Source organism: Ursus maritimus, unplaced genomic scaffold (assembly GCF_017311325.1).
Source record: "Ursus maritimus isolate PB19 unplaced genomic scaffold, ASM1731132v1 scaffold_6, whole genome shotgun sequence".
Taxonomy (NCBI): domain Eukaryota; kingdom Metazoa; phylum Chordata; class Mammalia; order Carnivora; family Ursidae; genus Ursus; species Ursus maritimus.
Window position 1 is genome coordinate 50,459,451 of NW_024426774.1, and position 12,668 is coordinate 50,472,118.

Consider the following 12,668-nt stretch of genomic DNA (forward strand, 5'->3'; position numbering starts at 1 on the left):
TGTCCCTGCCCCCTTCTGCTTATACAAGTCTCCCATCTTGTACAGCTCCTCGGAACTCCTTTCTACCTGCTAGATGGGATACAGCCCATTCATAAATCACCGAATAAAGCCAATTTGATCTTAAAATTTACTCAGTTGAATTTTGCTTTTTAACATCTCAAATCACTAAGCTGTTTCCTTTCCAAGAAGGGTGTTGGCATCCTCCCCCTGCATGTAGAGAGAAACATCTAGGTCATTCCCAAGTTCTTTGCCCTGACCACAGAGTCTTAAGGTCCTTTCTGCAGGCTGAGTGCGGGATCTCAGGAAACAGCTGGGCCATCCTTGTGGTCTGGAAGGGCTGTCCGTTTGTGGGGTGCCCAGCCATGCAAGCAGTTACCCCCTCTTTCTCTCCGTTTCTCCCATGGAGCTTGGCAGCCCGGGGGGTGGTATTCAGGCCACGGATGTTTTCTGTGGGGCAGAACATGATGGTCTGCTTTGTTCTTTGGTAGTTTTAATTAGTTTGTCAGCATTTTAGAAGTCATGTTTCACTCTCCACCTGGAGGCCCAGCCCTATCGAATGAACAGACCGATGGCAGCATCAGATCAGGCCTGAACTCCCAAATGTGCCATTTGGCTAGAATACAGGTGCGCCTGCCCCACCATCCCCAGACAGGGCTTGCCCTCTCTGGTCCTCATTTCCACCTCTCCCCACTGCTCCCCAACGCTGAAGCGGATGTCGGCCTGACCATCCGTTGCCGCTTCTACTCGCCTCACGCCAGCCCACTTTGCTCCCTTCTGCCATGTGAGCTGGTAAGCTTGGTGAAGACAGGACCACACCTTACACCCTTTGTAATTACAGTACCTAGAAGAGTGTGATAATTCATTAATTCCCACTAGACCAGAAACTCTGAGTCCGTGCAGAGAAAGCAGAACATTCTGTTCTCACTCATGTATGAACCGGCCCGACTTTGGGTTGCTGACACACACATTCTGGTCAATAAAACCAACATACCTTGAGGTAAGGCCATATATGTCATGGCCTTATAAAGAAAACCCCACAGTGACCCAAGATGATAGTCTAAAAAGAGGGAGTTCTTTCTAAAATACTGTCACGCTTAAGCTTGTTTTTTTTTAAATAAGAACAACGGTCTTTAGGTTTCTAGAGAATCTAAAATGACATCTCACACTAAAATACGAGGTAAAGAAAAAAAGTGAAAACAAATATAACTAGTTAGAAATAGCCAAAGGTAATGAACAAAATCCTTAAACATTCAGTTGAACTCCTAGATGGTATTTTGTGTCTTCCTTTAATAAATCAGCGCTAAAACCCAGCTACATCAGAAACAATGGGAAAGGGATTTCCAAATACAGTAAAGCCATAGAAATGCAAGGCTAGGACTTGCACACCATTTCCCCCTGAGGCAGATTCAGCAGGCTGCTCATCTGCTGCCTGCAGAAGCCTTCAAACAAAGGGAAACAGTGAAAGGAAGACACCCAGGTGACATATTTTAAGAGTTCCAGTGTCATCAGCCGGTGGCAACCAGTTTGAAGTTTCTCACCTGCCCAAAATGCTCTTCAGTGACTGAACTCCCTGACTTAACTTCCCCACAGCAAAGTGTGAAAACAAATTGCTGAGCCAAGGAAAACATTTCACATGGCCCTGGCCACGGTGCGTTCTAGTGGGATCTGAACAGAGTCAAACATCCAAAGAGAAGAGTCTGTCATCCACCAGCAAGCTGCGATGTGACTGAGGATGTCCCAAGAGATCAAGATAGGGAGCAGTTTGGGGCTCGAGCCACTTTCGGTAGATCTTCTGTCATCCTAGCAGTAGGCGGATGGTGGGGTAGCGGGGTTAAGTTATAACATTGGAAAGAAAGGGGGGGTAATCAGAAGGGGGAATGAAGCATGAGAGACTATGGACTCTGAGAAACAAACTGAGGGCCTCAGAGGGGAGGGGGGTGGGGGAATGGGATAGACCGGTGATGGGTAGTAAGGAGGGCACGTATTGCATGGTGCACTGGGGGTTATACGCAAGTAATGAATCATCGAGCTTTACATCGAAAACCGGGGATGTACTGTATGGTGACTAACATAATATAATAAAAAATCATTAAATAAAAAGAAAAGAGAAAAAAAGAAAATAGAACTAGAATTTGAAAAAAAAAAAAAAGTTATGACATTGGGGCGCCAGGCTGACTTAGTTGGTAGAGCATGGGACTCTTGATCTCGGGATCATGAGTTCAACCCCCATGTTGGGCATAGAGCTTACTTTTTTTTTTTTTTTAAGATTTTTCTTTATTTATTTGTCAGCGCAAGCAGGGGGAATGGCTGGCAGAGGGAGAAGTAGTCTCCCCGCTGAGCAAGGAGCCTAATGCGGGACTTGATCCCAGGACCCTGAGATCATGATCTGAGCCGAAGGCAGATGCTTAACCGACTAAGCCACACAGGTGTCCCTGGAGCTTACTTTAAAAAAAAAAAAAAGTTGGGGCGCCTGGGTGGCACAGCGGTTGGGCGTCTGCCTTCGGCTCAGGGCGTGATCCCGGCGTTATGGGATCAAGCCCCACATCGGTCTCCTCCACTATGAGCCTGCTTCTTCCTCTCCTACTCCCCCTGCTTGTGTTCCCTCTCTCGCTGGCTGTCTCTATCTCTGTCAAATAAATAAATAAAAATCTTTAAAAAAAAAAAAAAGGTTATGACATTATTCCATCCATATGTCTGGAGAAAGTGCATTCTTTCGCCCACCCTGGAAGCAGACACTCAGGGCCGTGCACCAGGCAGGATAACATAGCAGTGAATGGATTTGGAGGTCAGACAGACCTGAGTCTCTCAAACAATGGCTTAGCCCCATAAATGGGGATATTAATATTTCACAGGATTGTTAGGACCCAGGCGCCATAATGCATGCAGCACTGCTGCCGTCCAAGATGAGAGCCACTAGACACACAGGGCCAGTTACATGAACTCATTAACGTTTAGCTTCCAGGGCTCACCTGCTACAGTGCCAGTACTCAGCAGCTCCAGGTGGCTAGTGGCTACGCTGTGGGACAGCACAGGTATAGGACTGTTTCCACCATCGTAACAGTTCTGTGAGATAGCACTGGAGAACATTCAAGCCCGTTCCCCACAGAGCAGGAGGGCTCGGTTACCAGACACGGTGACCATCGCCATGGCTGGAGGGTATTGGAAGGCCCTGCCGAAGGGAGGAGTGGAAGTCGGGTAGACCACCAAACCCATGGCTGTCCGTGAGGCCCCGGGATCAGAGCTGCAGAGAGGAAGCCTGTACCCCTCCCTCCTCCGCAGGCCTCGAAGTGGAGAGGCTACAGGACTTGGCGAATCCACTTCTTAAAAGGCCAGTAGTATGTAAGCCCAGGACAGGTGTCCTTGTGCTCAGACCCACTCCTACCCCAGCCCTGTGCAATTTCTCCGTGTTAAAGGCCGGTTCGTGTAAATATATATCTAAAACCATGGTCCTGGGTCCTTAATCAATTCAGTCCTTGGCCCTCATGTTGAAGCCCATATCTTGGGACCTGTGCCAAAAGACTTGGCTCAGAGAGGACTAGCCTCCTGCCAGAGAATACGTCATTGTTTATAAAGACAACGTCTCTCAAGAGCCTTAAAAATGCTCCCATCCTTTTATTTACATTTTTAACACTTACGCTGCACTCGGGTCAGACACTTCACGAGACATGAACTCAGTTCTCATAACAGCTCTGTAAGTTTTACTGTCATGTTTGAAAGATGCAGAACCAGTGGCACAGAGAGGTTAAGTAATTTGCCGAGGGTCACACAGGCATGAAGTGAGGAATGAGATTTGAACCCATGACAATTTGTCCATGTTGTGCCCTCTCGTGGGACCATATCCTGACGAAATAATCTCAAATGCAAACAAGGCTGTGTACATTAAGGTGACCACCTGACAGCATTTATGATATCAAAACTGGGTACAACCTAAATGGTAAGGGTTTGGTGAAACAAACTGTGTACATGTATTACTGGACGACATGTTAAGTGACCTGGCAATTTTCTAATGACATAGTAACATCATGAGGAAATGTGAAATGAGATATTGATGCAAAACTGTAATATATATATATATATGTCAAAAACCAGATAGAAATAGTTTAAAGAGAGAAACATGTCAATTTGCCATTGGGGGAAGTGGGGTTGGCAAGAGTGTGAGCTGATTTTTTCTTTCTGCTTTATTATAATTTACGTACTTTCCAATTTGCTTAGAAACAACCCTTTTCCAGTTGGAGAAGTTTTTTAAGAAAAAAACGTTGAAGAGCATATAGCCCTATATGCATTACCATATTTCTTGGAAATTGGAAAAGGGCTCAAACGGGGACTTACAGGGAAAATGGAGCAAGTCTACCGGACTGGAGGGCAGAGGAGAGAGAGAGAAAGGCACATTGTGGGTAATTTCATTCTTCTTGTTCAAATGGAGAGGCCTACAGCCACAGTGCACTCCTACGAAAAGCAGCAAAGCGGTCTTGACTGAGTAACAAAAATGGAGAGGCCTGGGGGAGCCACCTGGCCGGAGCTCACGCCTTCATCTCCAGCCACGATGGCTCCTGTTGCGGCTCCGCCGGCCTCCTTTTCCCTTCCGTGCTACACCCTTTCTTCCTTGTACACTTCTTTCTTTTTGGTTCTTCTTTGGAAGAAATAGCTGAATGGAATTCCAGAGCCTCAGTTCAGAATTTTGAAGACAAAACAGCATTCCAGGGTCTTGGTAAAAGCCACTGCAGACAGATGAAATTGGTCAGATGATGTAAGAAAATGTTCATTCCTGACACATATTCCATTCCCCCTTGTGATAACACAACTCCAGTTCCGTTCAGATTCCTTTGTGAAACGGGCGTAGCATCTCCCATTCCTCCTGCGCCTGATATGAGGGGGCCCATTTTTACAGCCGCCACCTGGGGGACATGCCCAGAGAGAGGGAGGGAAGGAGAAAGGAGAAGGGGACGTGGCAGGTTTTGAATTGTTGGTTCTTGACTCTGTGTACCTAGACGATGGTTCTGCCTCAGTGGTTCTCGGGCCTGGATGCAGAGTAGAATCACCTGGGTGCCTAGTCCAATCGCATGAGCATCTCTGCGGGTGTGACCTTGGCCCTGTCATTTTCCACATCGTCCCAGGTGATTCCACTGTGCAGTCAGGTGGGAACCAGGGCCTACCTGAGGGAAAGGAGAGGACAGCCGCTGAGTCAAGCCTGATTCATTTGCAGCCAGGTGAGGTGACTCTTACCCTCCTTATGTGATTTGTACCTCATATAATCAGCATAATTAAGTCTAATGTCAGTAGAAGCTTGGGAAGTTTTGTTTTTTTTTTTAAAGAAAAGTTATGTCACCAAACCTTTTCTTTTCCCCCACCTCATAAAAAAGCAACTGGGAAGCATCCCCACTATCACAGATGGTTGGGGAGGAGAAAGGACCTCCGTCCACCCCAAGGCCAAAGAGTCTGAATTGTGACTCTCAAGTTTGGCTGCCCAGGGGAATCATCTGGGAGCTTTAAAAACACTCATGACAGGCCTGACTCCCAGAGATTTTGATGTCGTTGGTCCAGGGTGTGGCCTGGACATCAGGATGTTTCAAGTTCCCCAGGCAGTTCCAGGGGGCAGCCAAAGTGGATGTCACTAGTAAAACCTTCATGGTGGCTCTCAACTCTGGCTTCATCAGAAGTCCTTTGGCCTTTTCTTCAAAACACCCATTTTCAGAGAGATTTTGATCTTGGGAAAAGCCCAGGGATCTGGACCATGGGTTATTCTGTCTCCCAGTTATAGTTGGGCTGCTTGGGGCAGAGATCCGGTGTCCTCAGAGCTCACCTAGCCCGTGACCTGGAGTCGCCCCTGTGAGGCAGCAACCGTGTGCCCCGTGGGGCAAGCGTTTGTTCACAAGCACGTTGGGCTCCCTAATTCAGGGAGCCTGAGATGTGAGTATTTACAGCTGTGACAGTAGGTGACAGAGACATTCTTGTTGATATGAAGACTTTCCCAATGGGCTAGAACCCCTGCCAGGGACAGTTTTGAGGCCAGGCTGGTTGTGAAGGGCCAGCACACAAATGGGGAGTGTTCTTCTGGAAGGAGAATACGGAAAGTCAGCAGAAGGTGACCCAGCCCAGAGGGTTATCTCTCTTAGTTAAGATGGCACTGTTTGGGGGAACCTTGGCAACTTGCCACACCCACAGCAAGGACACCTCTTTATGGGGCAGTGAGCAATCTGTCTGTCTTCTTGCAGTGAGGTTTGTGAGCTTGTCATGAAATCACTACCCCAGAGTATCTCCCATACCAATCTGCATTACCCTAGAAAGGCAGCCTTTCTGGTTGAGATCGTTAGTTTTTAAACCCAGAAGCCCCCCAGCCCCGTTTCCTCATCTATAAAGAAGGTAAATAGCAGCCCTGACCTCACATGATTTGTGATTGTTGGCAATAAAAGAGATCGATTGATATGGGAGCTTAGCAATAAATGGTATGTGTTGTAATTAGCGCTTGGATGCCACTCTTTTGTTTAAATGGGATTTTTTGGAGTCCCCAGTGTTGATAGGTTAATCCATAAGTTTCCCAGAACCAAGTGGTTGGGGAGGTGTTAGAACCCTTCTATCCCAGGGTGTGCAGAGCAGAGTAGGAACGTTTCAGAAATGGGAGTGCTTCCCCTTCTGCAGCCTGGACCTTTCACCAACGGGCGCCCAGACCGTCACTGCACTGCCTGGGGAGGAAGCTGCGCGGGCACTGGGCTCTGCAGGAACGCAGACTCCGGGCTGAGCAGACCTGGGTGTGAATGTCCCTCTCTTCTAGCACGGTGGCACAGGCAAATGACTTTTCTGTGCAAGGATTAAAAGGCAAAACGTAGGTCAAATGTACAGTAACCGTTAACAGAAAAGCAAGGGCCTGAATTCAAACTAAAAAACACCTTTAAGTATATAACAAGTGGGCTATGGGATAAAGAGCTCCGTGAAAGACTTCCGTGAAGCTTGTAAGCTCTGGTATCCCAGGGTGAAGCCTTAAGCAGCAAGTTTTGCATCATCTCCTGTTTGTCACAAATCTTAAACCACACCGTACCTGTTCCTTTAACATTAAAGTGATTAAATTTTTGTTAACATTGAGCAAAACCTATGCTCCAGAAAAATCGACCGTGTTTATCGCGTGGCCCCAAGTCTCCCTCTGGCCTCTAGGGTCTGGCGGCCCAGTAGTACAGGTTTAGGGGAACCACAGATGTAATGCCCCTGGCACAATAGCAGGCAACCAGGACCCTTAATCCCCTCTTATTTCTCCTTGTTCTTCAAAGGCCTTTTTTTTTTTTTAAGATTTTATTTATTTATTTGACAGAGATAGAGACAGCCAGTGAGAGAGGGAGCACAAGCAGGGGGAGTGGGAGAGGAAGAAGCAGGCTCCTAGCAGAGGAGCCTGATGTGGGGCTCGATCCCAGAACGCCGGGATCACGCCCTGAGCCGAAGGCAGACGCTCAACTGCTGCGCCACCCAGGCGCCCCTCTTCAAAGGCCTTTTAATCTAAATGTGAAGGTGACAGACTGGCTATTCCATCAAAAGGTAGACTCCTAAAAAAAAAAAATTTAGTTGTCGACCCGTCTTGGGGGAAAAAAACAAAACTTTAAATCCAACATGTGATGTTTGATGCAAGGCCGCTCTTGCGGAAGTCCCTGTGGGAGGGAAGCTTCCCCACCTGGGAAGACAGTGGTGGTCAAACATTTTCTTTGCAATGACAAAGTCACCCGGCCAAAGGGACCCGTGCATAAGTGCAGTGTCTTCCGTTGAGCAGACTCATATGGTTGGAGGGGGAGAAATGCCTGCATCAGAAAATGACCATCCCTTCCTTATGGCTGGAACCAGTCCTGAGGAACGTCGTACAAGAACCCCTGGTGGCGGCGCCAGGAGGGGCTGGGGGTGAGCAGCATCAGCCTTCCGCACACAGGAGGAGGCCATTACTGAAGAGCCTTTGGATATTAGTAATACCAGTGACATCACCTTGGTGTAGGTAGTGACCTTTAAGGTCACAGGCACGTTCAAGGGCGTGACCTCTTCCGTGCCCTTACTGATCTTCCAGTGGAACGAGGCCAGGTGTTGTTGGAAATGAGAAGCAGAGCGGTGGCTTCCCAGGCCCTGCATTTACCAGATGGTGGCACTGGCCCCTACTTCACTACCCTGTGCACTGAGCCCCCCCCCCCCCGTAAATGCTCGCAGGGCTAATTAAATTTGATGAAGACCATAAAAAAGCGAACCACAGCCCGTGTCTCCCACTGGTTTAGCGTGTTTTCTTTCTCTCATCATCCAATTCTGAATAGTTTTAAAATAACCTGGATTTTTATGAACTGCCAAAATGAACTTGGTGTCCTCGACACATTTGCTGCCTCCTTTATCCTCAGCATCTGACGCGGTAACGATAGTAGTGGAGGGCTTCCTCCCACGAGCGGGCTGATCAGTGGTGCCTCACGCTCCAAGCAACAGGTGCCCGTGCAGGGAAGCAGGAGCGAGTCTGCGGACACCTTTGCCTCCAGTCGCGGAGGCTGGAGGGGCCCCCTGGGGCTTTTCCTAGAGCTTTGGGTCGCTCTGGCCCAGCCTTCCCTGCGGGGGTTGGGGGAACGAGACCTCTGTCAGCAGAGCATGCTGACGGTCCTTTCTTCCGCAGCTGCCATTCTGGGTACGTGGGCGCGCGCTGTGAGCATGCCGACCTCCTGGCCGTGGTGGCTGCCAGCCAGAAGAAGCAGGCCATCACCGCCTTGGTGGTGGTCTCCATCGTGGCCCTGGCCGTCCTCATCATCGCGTGTGTGCTGATACAGTAAGTATGTGCCGCCCCTAAGGCCAGGTCCCCCTCCCAGGGCCATCTGCAGCATGCCCTGAAGACAGGGCCACCTCGGCGTGCTTTAGTGTTGTGGTGTCTGAGTGGTGTCAGCAAACCCGAGAGGAACTTTGGTAAAGCCACACCGTGTCAAGGGAACGCATCCTGGGAGGGTCCCCAACAGTGGGTCTGTATGCTGTTGGAAGCCAGTGGAGAAGCAAAGGGGCACGCTCTCTCCCCACTGTTGGGTTTGGAGCCTTCGGAGTTATGATGGGGACGGGCAGGTATTCCCAGGTGAACTCGCAGTGGCTCCCACCTTCCTTTGCCAAGTGGCAGAAGTGTTTCCTCTCTGCCGAAGGCACTTTGCAAATCCCAAAAAGGTCTCGGTTGCTATTTGGATGGGCTAATGGCAGCCCTTCCCCCTTTCTCCACTTCTCTGTCCCTCCTCCTCTTCCAAAACACATCTTGCATCTTCCAGAAAGCCTTCCTGAGCCCTAGACCAATAGAGACCCTTTTCTTGGACTTATTTGCTTGCCCATATCTCCTGACTGGACTGCTCCACAGAGGGAGACGCCCTAGTGTCTCTTCACAGCACCTGGCCAGATGTAGTCCCTGGAAATATCGAGAGACATCTAATTCACAGAGTAAGCCCTCTGAGAATTTATACCTACTTGGCTACACATAAGGAATTCACAGAAGAGCTAGAGGCTCCCAGTCAGCGCAGTGTAGACTAACTCACGATAGAGACGGTAGTGGATGGGCCGTTCTGGCAAAGGCTGGAGGAAGCAGCTGTGTGTCAATGAAGGAAGCCAGACGGTAGCCCTCTGAGGTGGTCTGGAGTTTGGACAGATAATTATGAGTCTCTGTCCTGTTTGTTTATTGGTTTGTTGCTGTTGGGGCAACATACACACCTCTGGTTCTGGCAACGGATGGAGTGCCCCTTAGAGCCCCACCCTGTTGACGGTGGCCGTAGTTTCACTCCTCCTGGCCCAAGCCAGTGTGAAGTGGTGAGGGATGAGGTTGAACTGAGCTGGCCTTCCCTTCCTCTTCAAGCAGTGTGTGTTCCACTCCCACCTGTCTTGGAGAAGGTGGTGGACAGGCAGCCCTGTTCGGGCTGGAACATAGCCCAGGCTCTGCCGCGCATGAGGGCAGTTCTCACGGCCGTCTGGTTGTGTGTGCTCACCCATCACATCCATAGTCCTCTGTTTCTGTGGCCAGGAGGGCCCCAGAGCCTCAGGAGCAAGAACTGGGTGCCCCTGCGAACGCCTCCAGAGGGATTTAAAAGCTAATCTTGCCAGATTCTCTGGAGACAGGGACAATCTAGATGCCTGGATGGCCTCTCTCATTCCCAGGGAGGCAGCCAGTCCCACCTCCCCTCTGTCTTTTCCCAGCCCACCCTTGCTAGAGACCAAGTCCAGAATCCCTGAGCCAGAGACTAAGTGCTTACCCTAACCAAGTTGCTGGCTGCCTGAGCACAGGGCCCTCCTGAGTGGCAGAGTTGGTTGGGACCAGCTTATCCCATGCCAGTCGACCTGGAGGCCTTGGTTTCACAGCCCTGGGATGCTCCTTGCTAGGAAGTGACATTAATAAGCCCCCTGCTAGCCAACTGCAGAAGAGCAGTCTCTGATGATGGATCTGGAATCAGGTCCTCTAGATCCCTCCAGATCTTGGACTCTGCAACTCCGGAGGGCACCGTGTGGAGACAGACTGCTCTGGCCACCCAGGACGGAAGTGTATTGGGCAGGAAGGTCTCAGGCTCCTTCTCAGCTCTGCTGCCCAAAGATTTGGGGGCCCTGGTAGCCTTCCCAAGACAGTGCCAAGAGAGAGGGGCTGGGGTGGGGATCATGAAATGCCACCAGGCTCCTAGAGGGAAGTCCAGCAACAGGCTTGTTTTCTCATTTGTTTCTGGCTCTTGTCTACCAGAAGACCCTGCCCAGCCCCAGTGTGTGGACGCATGGATTAGACACGTGTCAAGGGTAAAACGGGTAGAAACAAGTCCATGGTATCCCATGGGAAACAGCTCTAAGAGTTATGTAATCAGTGTCTTCCTCAGTGCTTTCTTCTCTGCCTCTCTTTTGGGTTCCTTGGTTCTTTTTTCATGCGAACTCTGCACACCGTCTCTTCCTGCCCACAGAGAGAGGCAGGAGCACTCGTGACCTTGATGCTTCAGGGCTCCGGGTAACACGGGTTCGCCAAGAGGTTGGGTTTGCCACAGCTAGAGAATGGTAGTCCACGGAAAGATTCAAGGGCATGGAGATTCGTGACTTGTTCTTCCATTCTTCCCATGGGTCCACTCAGCCCATCCACGTTCCCTGCTTTGCCGCTGGCAGTACTGAGGGATGCTTCCCCTCCCCAAACCCTCACAGCCCTGCCAGCCCGCAGTGGCTGCTTTGTCCCAGCTCTGACAGCAGTTCTGAGGCCATTGCTACATTGGTGGACTTCCCCACCTGCTGTGTTGTGGAGAAAGCATCGGGGTAGGCGGCCAGGTTGCCCCACAAGCCAGGAGCTGTGCTCACAGAGCCGGTACTTGAGGGCCCAACAGGTGCTTTTGTTGCGGGGGGCCAGCATCTGCCCCAAAAGCCACCACACCGCAAGGCACTCAGCCCCCTGCTGTGTGCGGCCAGCCTTCCAGAGGCCTCCACGGGGAAGCTGGTTTAGAGCCCAAAGGCACTAGCCAGCACCCCCGCCAGGCTCCTGCCCAGCCCGTGTTCTCTGTCCGCAGCTGCTGCCAGGTCCGAAAACACTGTGAGTGGTGCCAGGCTCTCATCTGCCGGCACGAGAAGCCCAGTGCCCTGCTGAAGGGAAGGACCGCTTGCTGCCACTCAGAAACAGGTAAGGGGCTGCGGCGAGGAGGGCCGTTTTCCCCTCGGAGACACAACTGGGTGGAGGAAAGCACCGCCTTCTCCAGGGCAGGGCAGACATTTTTAGAGTGTGAAGCAGGAAGAGGGTGTTTACCCTCCCAAGTCAGGTTTAGTTTATCCTAAGGTATGTTTTACTCAGAAGGAAGCTCTTTTATCTTGACTGGTCTGTCTGGCCTTTGACAAGTTGGTTGGCCTCTCTGAGCCTCCGTTTTCTTGTTTAAAAGACGTGCAGATTGAATGAGTACTGATATAAAGGACCGAGTAGAGCGTATCACAAACTGTAGACACACAACCGATGTTCATTCTGTTCCCCTTGAGAAAGTCCCCTCCCCTTTCCCATCGGTGAAGTGAGGGATTTGGCCCACAAGTCTACAGGACTCTTTAGCTCTTGGGTCCTGTGATCTTTAAGCTTACCATTGTCTGATGACTGTTTGCACTGATATCCATGAAGAATGCTGGGCATCTGGAAGTCGGACCAAACCTGCGTCTCAGGAGTCCTGCCCTGAGCATGACCGGCTTGGGGCTCATGGAGGCAAATGGCTCCTTTTTCCAGACAAGGCCTGGAAAGTCACACACCAACAAGTTTTTCTTGAATCCTCTTGTGACCCATAGAGCCCATCACAAATGTGAAGTTCCTTTTCAGGAAGTAGTGGACAGGAGACAGTCACCACAGGCTAATCCCCCAAGGGTGACCTTCTCTAGTTAACAGTTGGCATTCCAGAAGCTCAAGGTTGCTTGAAGAGGGTAGGAAGAAGGGTGCCTGGGAAGCTGGAGCTCCGACGCGTCCATTAAACCTCTTGGCGATCTGCCCTGGGGGGCGCCGAAGGCCCAGGAGCAGTTTATCTGTTCTTCGGGAGCCTGGTAATTGTGCGTGAGCTGTTCCCGGCAGTTAGGAGGCCCGGAGGCCCGCAGCTCTTGATGCTAATCCATGAGTCCTTATAATGGCCTTAAGAGGAGGAGGATTTGTGAGTGATGAGGGTAAACTGAGTCTGCCAAAGGTCTGCTGGGTCCAACCATCAGTCCACGGGGGAGCTAGGATG

The 12,668-nt window shown here is 50.5% G+C and overlaps 1 protein-coding gene across 4 annotated transcripts in view; it reads left to right on the plus strand.

Moving 5' to 3' along the window:
• The window catches only part of TGFA (transforming growth factor alpha), a 101,789-nt gene that overhangs the window by 87,558 nt on the left and 1,563 nt on the right, over window positions 1–12,668 (plus strand). For all 4 annotated transcript variants that reach the window (XM_040623335.1, XM_040623336.1, XM_040623333.1 and 1 more), the window contains exons 4-5: window positions 8,618–8,767; window positions 11,490–11,599. In XM_040623335.1, coding sequence (XP_040479269.1) covers window positions 8,618–8,767; window positions 11,490–11,599 — 260 coding nt within the window. The remainder of the gene's footprint in view (window positions 1–8,617; window positions 8,768–11,489; window positions 11,600–12,668) is intronic.